The sequence below is a fragment of the Panthera leo genome, chromosome E2 (genome assembly GCF_018350215.1).
Source record: "Panthera leo isolate Ple1 chromosome E2, P.leo_Ple1_pat1.1, whole genome shotgun sequence".
NCBI classification, from domain to species: Eukaryota; Metazoa; Chordata; class Mammalia; order Carnivora; family Felidae; genus Panthera; species Panthera leo.
In genome coordinates, this window is record NC_056693.1 from 7,516,958 (window position 1) to 7,529,993 (window position 13,036).

The 13,036-nt window shown below is 56.7% G+C and overlaps 1 protein-coding gene across 1 annotated transcript; it reads left to right on the forward strand.

Moving 5' to 3' along the window:
- Window positions 1-8,554: 8,554 nt before the first annotated feature.
- KLK1 (kallikrein 1) lies at window positions 8,555-12,861 on the forward strand. The gene is made up of 5 exons (XM_042919934.1): window positions 8,555-8,616; window positions 10,042-10,201; window positions 11,462-11,748; window positions 11,886-12,022; window positions 12,641-12,861. Exons 1-5 carry the CDS (start codon window positions 8,571-8,573, stop codon window positions 12,794-12,796), a joined length of 786 nt encoding a protein of 261 aa, XP_042775868.1. The 5' UTR covers window positions 8,555-8,570; the 3' UTR covers window positions 12,797-12,861.
- Window positions 12,862-13,036: the final 175 nt, after the last annotated feature.

Below are 13,036 nucleotides of genomic sequence, written 5' to 3' on the forward strand. Positions count from 1 at the left end.
CCAGATCAACATCCAGAATCCAAGGTCCAGAACCCTACTCCAGGCACAAGAAGCATGACTCTAGAATCCAGTTTCCACACTCTAGACCCCAAATTCCAGGTTCCAGACTCCTGGTCCTATGTGTTGATCTCTGATTTGGGGTTCTTGCCCTCCTACTTCCTCTCCCTTGAGGAACTGTCCCTGGCAGGGAATTCTTCCTTACAGACTCAGACAAAAACTTCAACCTAATAAATGCTCATTAGGCCTTGTCCCCCACCCCACTAGCCACCTAGGCATCCCCGCCGGTAAACCTGAATCTCAACCACCTCCCACCCCACCCTACCCCCTAGACCCGGGTGGGGCTGGGAACTTATAAATTCAAGTATTCAGATACCTGCTCCCCTTCTTCTGGCATCCAAGCTGCCCCAGATGAAGCTGGGGGATCTGGAGGGGGTGAGATCTTTTGAGACAAAAGTCAAGGTTGGGGGGAGGTGAGAGACACTAGAGGAGACACAGGTCTGCCCTGATCTAGAAGAGACACTGGGTGCCCTATCCCCGGGAACAGACATGGACTGCCCTGAGGGAGCTGAGTTTCAAGGGCACCTGTGTAATTTCATGTGTCCTTTACTGAGGCTCCAAGTTGAACCTGAACCAAGAAAATGTCCCGGAGATGAAAGAAGGAGCTGCCGGGGGGGGGGGACAGGGAAGGGGGGAGTGGAGTGAATCAGGAGGACGTCCCCAAAAACACTTGTATCAGAGCCAAGAACAAAGTCAGGAGTCATCAGGGGTTCAGGTCAACTCAGCTCAACCTCCCCAAGGTGTCCCGTGTGACAGGCTCCAGGCTGGGCAGTGCTGGGGACACAGAGAAGACCTTGCCTGAGCATGTCTGGGGATCTGTGATGTGATGGAGGCAGAACCAGGGCTGAGCGGCCCAGAAAGGATACCTGTTAGGTCCCAGGGCCTCCCAGAAGAGGTGGGGGCTGAGCTTTGGGGGCGGAATATGAATTTAGAAGATGAGAGGAAGGCTTTCCTCCACTCCCTAAGCTTGCTGGGGCCTCCCATGGACTAGACCCTTCACTGGGCAGTGCTGGTGATCCAGAGTCCAGTCAGGCCAGGCCTGCCCTCAGTAAGTTCCCAGTCTGGTGGGTAAGGTAGACACCATGGACCAGAGAAGGTCAGAAAAGGCCTCAAGGAGGAAGTGGACCTTGAAGGGAATGGCATACCTGCCAGGAGGAACAGCCTGAGCAAAGGCAGGGAGGCATGAAATCGCAGAAAGGAAAATGGGAGAATGAGCTATGCCTAGAAAGGCAAGGTCATGAGACACCTGATCAGAGGGGCTGGAAAGGGAGAAACCCCCATATCCTCAAAAGTGAGGCTGGGGAGCGAGGACTTTATCCTGAGGGTGCTGGGGATCTATGAGGGCCATAGGCAGGAGTCGGACAGGGTCAACTCTGGGCATGGAAAGACCCTGAGGGGGCATGTAGGGGAACGGGCTAGGGGAGTGGGAACTTGACCGGAGGGACAAATGGGGGGAAGACACACCCCCAGGAGGCCAGACAGGAGGCTGGGATTAAGGTCTGGGGGGAGAATGTATCCTGAACCAGAGCCTCAGGGTTGGAGAGAGATCCAGGGGCAAGTGGGATGGTGCTGGGGGCTGACGGGCTGTGGGGCACCTGAGGGCCTGTTCTGGTGCCTGGAGAAACAACAGGACCCCTCAGAGATGGAGAACCTGGGCGGGGTGGGGGGGGGGGGAGAGCAGTCTGGGGTGGGGATAGGGGGGACCAAGATGGTGAAAGAAGTTTCTCAAGCAGCAGGTGGGATGGATGTGTTTGTGCCTGGAGGGATTCAGGGGAGGGCGGAAGTGTCCAGGTTCAACTCCATTCACTCTCTCCCCTCCCCAGACTTCAGCAGAACCCTCATCCCTTCTCCATAATGTGGCTTCTCACCTTCTCCTTCCTGCTGACGCCTGCAGGTGAGGTGGGCCCAGGTCAGGTCTGGGTCTGTGGGGGTGTGGTACCTCTCCGCTCCATCAGGAGCAAAGCCAGGGCTTACGATCTGCCAGCACCCCCAGCCCTGCTCCGCCCCACCCCACCCAGCCACCCGATGCTCCTGAGTGCTCACCCTACCCCAAGAACTTTCAGAAACCTGGGGCTGCTCTGGAGTCCCCAAGCCAACTGGGTCTCTCGCTGCTCCCGACAGCAAATCAGCTCTGGGGATGACACAGACCTGAGTTCAAGGTCTGGGGCTGCCCCTTCCTTGCTGTGTGACCTTGAGGAAATGACTTCGCCTCTCTCCACCTAGAGTGCCTTCTCTAGAAGACAGCACTTACCCATGACCACCACGGTGAGGTTTCAATAGCACAATTGTAGATAAAGCTCATAATAAGCATTCAACAAGTGTTAGCAAGGTCAAGAGCACAGACTCCAGGTTCGAATTCCAGCTCACCATTTTGCAGTTACTGAACATCTCTGCGACTCGAGATCCCCAACTGTACCATGGACATAGGAACTGATGCCCCCAGGGCAGGATTGAATGTGGTCCTGTGTGTGGGGCACGAGAAGGGACTTAGCCCAGGGCAGTACCCCGTGAGGGTGTTGTTAGCACTGCTGAGTCCTGGGTACATGCTACAGCTCATCTAATTCTCAAAACATCTCTGTAGGGTGGGCTCTACCGGCCTCACTTGACAGGGAAGAGGGCTGAGGCTGGAGAGGGGTGGCCACAATGTCAAGGTGACCCTGGGTAGCAGGAAAACTCCAAACCATGTTCAGCTACCACCCATGGAGAACTTAACTGTAACCTGACGCCTCTACCTGGAGAAGTTGAGGGTGGACTTTCATTATGTCCCCACGTGACCCTCGCCTCTGGGGGCCCCTTGAAGCTCCCCCCTGCTGCCAGCCTCCCCTCAGGCTTTCTCTGTGCTCTCTCCTCCCTGCCTCCCGCCTGCCGCTGCACCCAGCCAGGGCCTCCACCCTCCTCCGGCTTGGACTGGCCAGATGCAGCCTCGATGCCCAGCTGTTCAGCCCGCACCCTCTGTCCTTCTTTGCAGGACAACCCCACCCTTCCCTTGTTAAGCCCCCTGTCTACCACATCCGCATTCCCCCAACCTTGCCAGGGCCCTTGGCCCAGTTCTTGACCCTGGCAGGCAGAATGTGGGTATTTTGTCTAGCTGTGCAAATTCCTGCCCCAGTGTGGGTGTCTGTGTGTTTGGCTGTGATCTTGAGGGCTCATATCCCCATTGCCCAGTAGCGGGTCACGGTTTTGTGACTTTGAAACATCGCTGTTTATGTCCTTGTGCATGGTACAATGCTGCAGTGCCCTGCGTGTGTGTGTGTGTGTGTGTGTGTGTGTGTGTGTGTGGTGGGTTTGCAAGGCCCTGTGTGTCCACATCCTGCCCACATGTGTGAACCAGGTCCCCTATGTGAAACGCAATGAGTGACCTTGAACACCAAGTGACTGACGAGGCAACAGGTCTAGAGATGGGAAAACCAGTCCTGTCTTGTGCCTCTGGCTATGTCTTTGACCTTGGATGCCTAGCCCTGTGTCCTTTGTTTCCCTGGGGTGTGATCTAGTGGGGCCACATCTAAGTGTTGGCCCTCTGGGTCAGTGTCTATTACTCTGAATCCCCACAAAGTGACTTGAGGATGAATCATAGTTTCGACCTTGATTATCTTCATTTGAGCCTGGTCATATGGCTGACTTACTTTGGCTAAATTTCTGTCCAGAACCTGAACATCCACATGTACATCTGCATAAATACGTCTACGTGTCCTTTGTTTAAAATAAGTAGTATTCGGGGCGCCTGGGTGGCTCATTCGGTTGAGCGTCCGACTTTGGCTCAGGTCATGATCTCAAGGTCTGTGAGTTCGGGCCCCGCGTCGGGCTCTGTGCTGACAGCTCAGAGCCTGGAGCCTGTTTCGGATTCTGTGTCTCCCTCTCTCTCTGACCCTTCCCCGTTCATGCTCTGTCTCTCTCTGTCTCAAAAAAATAAAGGTTAAAAATTTAAAAAAAAAAATTTAAAAATTAAAAAAAAATAAGTAGTATTTATTAAGCAGCTATAATAAGCCAGACATCTCTCTCTGTCTCTCTTATTCATTCCTTACAACAATCCCATCTTACAGATGAGGAAATGTAGCCTCAGAGAGGTCAAATAATTTGCTCAAAGGCTCACAGATAACATGGACACAGGGGTTTTACTCTAACATTCCGATATAACCACTATACTCAGACTCACGTCTGCGCACAAGTCTTTGGGGGACCGAGTGCATATCCATGTCTCTCCCCATGTACCCTTATTAAGGACCCCACCTTGCTGTCCAGCCCCTGGGTGCTAGCGTGCAAGTCTGTGACCTAGTACGTTCAGACCCACACAGGAGACTGTAAATTTAGATGTGAGCTTGTATGTCCAAATCAGTGTCTGTGCATGTGTGTGCGTGTGTGTGTGTGTGTGTGTGTGTATCCACATGCACACCCACACTGGAACTGTCCAGACTCATATATACCTATGAATCTCTGTGCTGTGATCCTTGAAGCTGCAGCTGCAGCTGTATGTTTGCCCATGACCTTGTGTGGCCACATCTGCATTTGGCGGAGATGTCCAGACTCTGGAGCCAAGACTGGGTGTCATACACTGAGTGGCCACATCCCATCCATCTGATGCCTGTGGCAGCGTGGTGACCTCGAATGGCTGGTCCCAAGTGACCATCTTTCTGGATCCTTATCCAGTGTCCCCGTCTCCACTTCTAATCTCAGACGACTTCTTGCCTTCTGGCCCTTCCCCACATACCCGCTCTCCCAGAATCCTGTAGTAAACGGGTGAGGGCGAAGGGCAAGGGGACAGTCCTGGAGAAAACAAGCAGCAGTTGTCAAAGCCCGAGAGAAGACAGTACTTGAAATTCGAGGATGGGGACGTCCCAAGACATTGGGGGAAAGCACAGGTGAAAAATACATGCTGTGGGCAGGGTGTAGGCAAGGTGCCACAAGAGAAAAGACTGTATCCTGAGGGATCCTCCTCTGCTTCCTCTCCCAGCGGCCCAGCACCACTCCGCCCAGACGCTGAAAGGTGAGGCGTGTGAGCCCCACTCCCAGCCGAGGCAAGCGGCCCTCTTGGAGCGTGGACGCTTTACCTGCGGTGTTTCCCTCACTCTGCAAGCCGGATGCTGTCTGCTGCCCACCGCCACACCGGGTATGAAGGCAGGGCTCAGGGTCCTCAGGGGCAGGATGCCAAGGGCCTAGGGATCTGAGAATCTTGGATTCGGAGGAGGAGAGAGAGCTGGAGCCTGGGGGCTGAGTTCCAAGTGCGCGCACCTCCATGGCCCCGGAGGGGCAGGGGCTAGAACTATTGGCTTCAGCGCCTCGGACACAGAGGGTAAAGGCATCTCCAGATTCCCCGAGGGGTGAAGGACCCCCGCTAGCCGGCTCTTTGGTCTTTCTGTCCGCTCCTCACTGCCCTTGCGGACAATCACCCGCGCACGCGCACAGCTTCATGAGCGTGCACCTAGGCGAGCACAATCTGCGCAAGCGCGACGGCCCGGAAGTGCTGTGGACTGTGGCTCGCCTCGTCCCACACCCGTGCCACGAAGCGCGCAGCCATCGCCACGAGGTCATGTTGCTACGTCTAACCCGGCCCACGTGCCTCTCCCCACCAGTGCGTCCCGTAGCGCTGCCCACGCGTTGTCCCCAACCAGGCGAGGCCTGCGTGGTGTCCGGCTGGGGCCTGGTGGCTGATGACAAGCCTGGGACCAAAGGGAGCATGGCTCTGGGTGTCAGGCCTCCAGGGACCCTATTCTCCAGGGTTCGTGGGCGAAGGACACAAGGGCCTGAAAGTATGGATTCACTCCAAGCCCACCGTCCTCCCCAGTGAGTCTCCCGGATATGCTGCATTGTGCCAACATCAGTGTTATCCCGGCCACATCTTGTAGCAAGGACTACCCAGGGCGCCTTATGAGCACTACGGTGTGTGCAGGAGTAGAAGGCGGAGGCACGGACTCCTGTGAGGTCAGAGCCATGGGGGAGGGGAACAGGCTTGGGTGTTGGGAGGGGGTCGGGTTGTGCTTGCTTTGGGCCAGAGAAGATGCTAGGGATAGATGTGGGGGTGGAGAAGGAAGAGCAGTTAGAACGGGGGTGGAGTTGGAGATGGGGTTGGAGATGCGGGTAGGGGTGGGTTGTGTTTGGGGTGGATGATGTGGTGGTTGGTCTGGAATGGCCTGGCTTTGATTTGAGAATAGGAATGGGCTTGGTTTGATTTTAGAAGGAAAATATGCTGGGTTGAAATGCGGATGGGGTAAGTTTTGTCTGGGATGGGAAAGCCATAACAGCTGGGATTGGCTGTGTTGGCAGTAAGGATGGACATAGGCCTGGCTCGATTTTGAATGGGGACGACGTGGGGGTTGGGTCGGGTTGGCGTTACACGGCGGGGATTGAACACGGATTGGCTGAGTTGTATTGACTTGTGTTAGGTTGGGGTTGAGTTGGATTAGATTGGGTTAAACTGGGTTGTATTGAGTTGAGTTGGAGAGGGATTGCATGGGGTGGGGTCGGATTGGGTTTTGACTGAGATCGTGCCCGGTGATTAGGCTAAGGATGGGGGCACTGGATCCAGAAGTTTCCCACTCCGACTTTCTCTTCCCCACACAGGGTGACTCCGGGGGACCCCACACAGGGTGGCTGGTCTGTGGGGGAGTCCTGCAGGGAATCGTGTCCTGGGGTGACGTCCCCTGTGACACTACTCACAAGCCTGGTGTTTATACCAAAGTCTGCAGCTACTTGGGGTGGATCAGGGACACCGTGAAGAGGAACTGACTATTTTGGTCTACCGCCTGTGTCTCTGACTGAGCAGAAACTCCTGTAGCTGGCCAGCCACCCCATCCTGACCTGGGACAGAACTGAGCCATCCCTTCACACCCCATCTGTCCAAGACGCACATGTTGGCCAAGGATTTGTCCCATGTCAAGCCAGAGCTGGTGCTCAAGGTCACCTGTTTAAACACTGAGATAACAGTGCTGATGCAAGTTTCTCTGTAGGAGTTGCTGTGACTTTCTTCTGGGGATGAAGGGAAGTGGGAGCCAGAGACTGGGTGGGGAACCCAAGGCCACTGTGCGTTGCTCTGTTTCACTCGCTGCCCCGATGCCTAGGTGAAAAGAAATAGCTTGAAGCAGGGCTTTTCAGTCACATACACACAGGATTAGCTGTGCAGTCTTGAGGAAAAGACTCGACGCCACTCAGCTTCGGTTCCCCCAGGTGTGAAACAGAGATCTTCATGTTGCTTACCTCACAGCGTTGTAAGGATTAAATGAGGAAGGTTATATGAACTCATTCCAATAGTGCCTGGCACAGGGCAAATATATCTCTGGACCCCAGCGGAAAAGACCCCCAGCACACGCTAGATGATCAAGAATGACTTCATTTTCTTCGAGATTCAGTTGTGGGCCTCCTGGCAGCCAAGCAAAAAGGCAAATGCTCTCCTTTTCCTTAGGCAGTCTCCCGACATGCAGCGGAGGCTGGGCTACCCTGTGGCCTACTCTGATTTTGCTGAAGAGCTCAGAGAATATGCCAGAAGCCCAAGAGTTTACCATTGAGGTTGCAGAAATCTCGTTCCTGATTCTCAACAGAGATTCCTCGCAAAATGTGGTCTTCAAGGTCACTGAATGTTGAACCACATGAACCTGGCTCCTGAGATCTAAATATTCTACTGGGGGAAGGGGAAGTACAGTTTGTAGAGAGGCCTCTCTTGACCTTGGGAGGCAGATAATCTGGAATTCCTGGGACTTTAAAGGACCTAAACTTGAGAGTCCAGACTTGGACGCTCAAGGAATAGTGGTGGGGTGTGATGAGATCCCAATGTTGTTCTGGGAGTGGGGGGGGGGGGGGGGGACATTGGATTTTGGAATGCTAGGGGACTTATTTAGGGAGACCACTGACACCTCGTTTCTGGATCTGGGGGCACTAGGTGGTGGTGGTAGGTACCCTGAGATTTTATTCGGAGAGAAACAATAAATGGATTTGGACCTAGATCCTGAGTCTGGGAGTGCAAGAATCAGGGTGTTCTGAAAGCCTTATATTTCGGAGGCAGCTGAAGCTGGGAAACTGGCGTGTTGGCTCCAAGTGGTGCGGGGAGAAGGGAATCGGAGCCCCTCAGCTGGTGTTTGAGGATAACCTGGGTCTTCAGGTGTGTGACCTTCCTTGGGGTTCAGGTATATATCGGACTTTGTATTGGAGGTCATTGATTCTTCCGTGCTCCTGTTTCTTCTCACCGCCCCCCCCCCCCAACTCCCCTCACCGGCTCTGTCTCCAAGAGCAGGGGCCCGGGAGCTCCAGGCCCTGCCCTGTCTGGCCTCAGGCCCCAGGAATGCTTCCAGGACAATCAGGGCCCGCAGAACAACAGGTGCTTGCTCTCCCGCCCCTTCCACAGCTCTGGGGTGGGAGGAGGTGTCCAGCCCCCAGGAGGCAGCGGGGGCAGGGCCTTGGCCAGCATCTGGATGCCAGCAGGGCAGGGGCGGGTCCTCAGGGTGGGGAGGGGGTGGATGAAGGCTTTAAAATGCTCCTTGGGGAGGCTCCTGAGCTCCAAGCTCACCACCTGCCTGCCTGTGGTCACCATGTGGTTCCTGGTTCTGTGCCTTGCCCTGTCCCTGGCGGGGGCTGGTGAGACAGAGGGATGGGAGGGGGAGGGGGAGAGTGGACCCCACTTTCATGCTGCCCTCACCCCCAATAACTTCTTCCTCTCCCACAGTCCGTCCCAGGCCGGGTCCCAGGCTCTCTCCCAGCCCCTCTTCTGTGGTCACAGTTCCCACTATTGTGCTAGGTCTTGCTCCCTCCCAGGAACCCCCCAAATTTTCTCCTCCTCCCCACTCCGACCCCTGCCCTGAGCCACTTTACTAAAGAGGCAGAGGCTGGGCCATCTGTCTCTCTCTTTGGGGGACTCCTGCTCTTGCAAAGAGTGCCCCCAGTCCCAGCAGATCCTGGGACCCCGACAGCCCCCTTCTAGTCCTTAGTGGTTCTCTGGCTCTAGCTCCTGAGTCCCCAAATCCTTCCATACCCTGGTGACTTTTCCCATCCGGCTGTCAGTTCTCAGCTAGGTCCTCCAGTCCCTGGCATCTGGTTTTCCTCAAATCTTCCCAAGACTCCCTAAATTCCATCAGACTCCTACACTTCTCCCCAAACAGACTCCATGACTCCAGGTGGACCCGCTTCCCCTCCTGGTATGAGGATGCTACAGATGTCTCTTCCTTCCCCACCTCTTTGCCGCTGAACCCCAGTCCAGCACCCCCAGCCTTCTCCCTGAGGAAGAACACCCAGAACCCCCAACCACACACTCCTTTCCTTGTGGAATTTCCTTCCCCTGCCCACGCTGCAGCCCTCCCCAAATGCACCCCTCCTGTGAAGCTCTGTTTTTCTAGACTTCCTTCCAGAATCCCAAGTACCTTCAGAGCCCAGTTGTCCTCCCCTACCTCCCGCAGGACCCCAACATGTGATTCTAAAACCCCACACCAAGTGGGAACGCAGGGAGGACCCACAGCTGCTTGGCCCCAACACATCTCCACCTTCCTTCCTCTCCGACACCACCCCCAGGAGAACCCCAGATCCCTCCAACACCCTCAGACCGTGACCCCAATCTCCATGAGAATCACCCAATCCCAGAAGAACTATCATCTGGCTCTCCCTCCTCCTGAGCCCCATCCCAGCCCTGACCCCAACCCTAGTTCCAGGACCCCAGACCCCCAGAGGACCCTCTCCCAGTCCCAGTCAAGAGGCACCAAATCACCCCTGTATCACCTGACCCCCACACCACATGCTGCCCCAGATGCCGCCTTCTTGTCTCCTGCCTGATCCCTGTGGTTGGCTCTGCTCTCAGCAGTCTCCCCCGCCAGGACCTGCCACCAGCCCACAATCCCAGGGCAGGCTCCAGACTTCCAGGCCCTTCCCATACCCCTTGCCCGTCTCCCCAGACCTCCAGCCCTGCTCCTCTGGACCCATGTCCCCCCAACCCCGCCACACAACCCCCTCTCCTAGCCCAGGCCTTCCTGGTGCCACCTCCCCACCTGCTCTGACCCGGCACCCTCTCTACAGGTGCTGCGCCTCCCGTCCAGTCCCGGATCATAGGAGGCTGGGACTGTAAGAAGAATTCCCAGCCCTGGCAGGCAGCTCTGTACCATTACAGCAAATTCCAGTGCGGGGGCGTCCTGGTGCACCCCCAGTGGGTGCTCACAGCTGCCCACTGCATAAATGAGTGAGTGGGGGCAGAGGGTCTGGGGGGGGGGCGGTCTGTGCTCCCACAGGAATAAACAGAGGGCACTGTCCCGGATTAACCTCAGGGGAGGCTGGAGGACTGAGAGAAAGAAAGACATTCCTGGTCTAGGTCATGGAGAGTGGCAGGGACAACCCCAGGAAAGCCCTCCGCTGGTACCTGTGTCTTTTCATCTCTCCTTGTAAATGTCTTCTTGTGTCTCCCCCTCCTGCCTCCGTGTGTCTCTCCATAACTGGCTCTGTTGTGTGTCTGTCTGTATGACTAAGATTCTTCTCGGTCTCCCTCTCTTTGGTCTCAGCGCCTCCGCGTCTCTCCAGGTCTCTGTCCCTCTCTGGGTCCCTCTGCTGCATCCCTGTCACTGTATGTCTCACCCTCCACCTCTGCCTCTGGGTCTCTGCCTCACTCCCAATGCTGCTGAGCACCCCCCAGGATGGGACCCCAGAAAGAGGAAGGGATTATCCCCATATGTCTCTGTGTGAGGGGTCTTCCCACGTGCTCAGCCCCTCCCTCCAGGACAATGATCCACTCCAGGGGGACACAGGGAAGGGCTGGTTTCAGCTGGAGCCTAGTGGGAGCCCTGGAGGAAGGAGGAGGCGAAAGAGGAGGAGGAGGGGGAGAAGGAGGAGGAAAGGGTGGGAAGGTCTGGGGAGGGAGGGGGACGCCGTCCTTGGGCTGGGGGCCAGGCCACCCGCTCCTGGGGAGCCAGCCCCACAGCCCCCGCTGCAGCTGAGCAGGTCCCAGGCCCTCCCCCCACTCCCATGCTCCCTTCCTGTTCTCTCTCTCGTTCCGCCCCCCCCCCCCCCCCCCCGCCCTACTGCCTGTGTTCCTCACTCTCTCCCTTTGCTTCCTCTTCCCTCAGTCACGTTGCCTGCTGCCCCTGCTCCTTCCAAGTCTGTTCCTTCACTTCTTCTTCTTCCCCGGGACGCTTCCTTCTGTCTCTGTCTCCTTTGGGCTCTGTTTCTGTCTTCCCTCTGCCTCTCATTCCCTCTCTCCTTTTCTGCTCTCTCCTTTTCACTCTCACTGTCTTTGTCTCTGGCTTTGATCTTGTCACATCCTTCTGTCTTTCACTCACTGTCTTTTCTTCATAGCTCTTTACCTTCCCAACTGTCTCTCTCTCTCCATGGTTACTCCTTGTTTCTCTCTCTCTCTCTCCCCGCGACACCACCCCCCCCCCCCCCCCGGCTCCCCATCGCCCTTTCCCCCTCCTCTCTCCTCATTCCCTGGGGCCCCCTCTCTCCCCAGCAATTATCAGCTGTGGCTGGGTCGCTACAACCTGTTTGAGCACGAAGACACAGCCCAGTTTGTCCAGGTCAGTGGTAGCTTCCCACACCCTGGATTCAACCTGAGTCTCCTGGAGAACCACACCCGCCTCCCCGGAGAGGACTACAGCCACGACCTCATGCTGCTCCGCCTGGCAGAGCCCGCCCAGATAACGGATGCTGTGAGGGTCCTGGACCTGCCCACCCAGGAACCCCAAGTGGGGAGCACCTGCTACGCCTCCGGCTGGGGCAGCATCGAACCAGATAAGTGTATGCCCGGGCCAGACCCTGCAGCCTGGAGCCCAGACCCTTGGGTGTAGGGAGGAGGGGCTGGGGACCCGGACTCCAGGGTCTGAGGGAGGAGGGGCCGAGGAGCCACTTGGGGTCTTTTCATCTCTGTTCTGTAGTCACATACCCAGACGATCTCCAGTGCGTGGACCTCAAACTCCTGTCCAACGACGTGTGTGCCAAAGCCCACTCCCAGAAGGTGACAGAGTTCATGCTGTGTGCTGGATACTTGGAGGGCGGCAAGGACACCTGTGTGGTGAGCCAGTCTGTCCCCCCCTTCCCCTCCCTCCTGGGCCTCAAGGTGCTGGGGGAGGGGACTCGGGCTCTGGACTGCTGCTGAGAGCTAACTGGGCATCTGTCTCTGCGGCTTCCAGACTGTATCTCCCCCCAACCAAGCCTCAGCGCCCTCTCCCTGCCCCCTTTCCTTCCCACACCCCCATCCTGGTATCACAGGCACCTCCCTCCACCACATCAGAGTTCACCTGTCCCTCCCTCATATTTACTGTCTAGTCAGAGAAAGCTGTTTGGGAGAGGTGACATCAGAGGGGAGTCCTGAAGGTAGAAGGGTCCGGTAGATGGATTCCGCTCCTCTCCCACTGACCTGTCGGCTGGGACTGTTCTGGACCCCGCCCCCTGTGCAGAAACTGAACCCTGAAGTCCCCTCCCCGTTGGCCATGACTCCAGCCGCTGTCTCCTCTGTTGGAATCCCGCCGGCCCTCTGGCCGTGGACTGTGGAGAGGACCGTGTCCCCCCCCCCGGGCCTGGGGAGTCACCGTCTCGAGCTCTGTGAGCCCAGGTGTGAGAGCTGGGGCTCCGCAGGCAGAACCCCGCCGCCACGGCTGACCTTTGTCATTCTCTCCCCCTTGTGCTGCAGGGGGACTCCGGGGGGCCACTGATCTGCGATGGCACGTTTCAAGGAATCACGTCCTGGGGCCACATCCCATGTGGCAGCCCCAATATGCCTGCTGTCTTCACCAAAGTGATTTCGCACCTGGAGTGGATCAGGGAAACCATGACAGCCAACCCTTGAATGCCCCCATCGTGTTTCCTACCCCAGTAAACTCAATACGCATCAGATTCACCTCACGTGTGCTGTCCTCTGGCCTTCCAGGCCCTGCGCACCTGGAAGCTGGGGACCCACCCCGCCCAGTCTAGAGCCCAGTCCTCTCAGTCTCTCGCCCGGAAGCTTATGAGCTGGGGGAAAGGAAGGAGTAAAGACGGGTGTAGACAAACCGGCACGGAGAGAGGCTCAGACCCTAAGGGGCCAGGC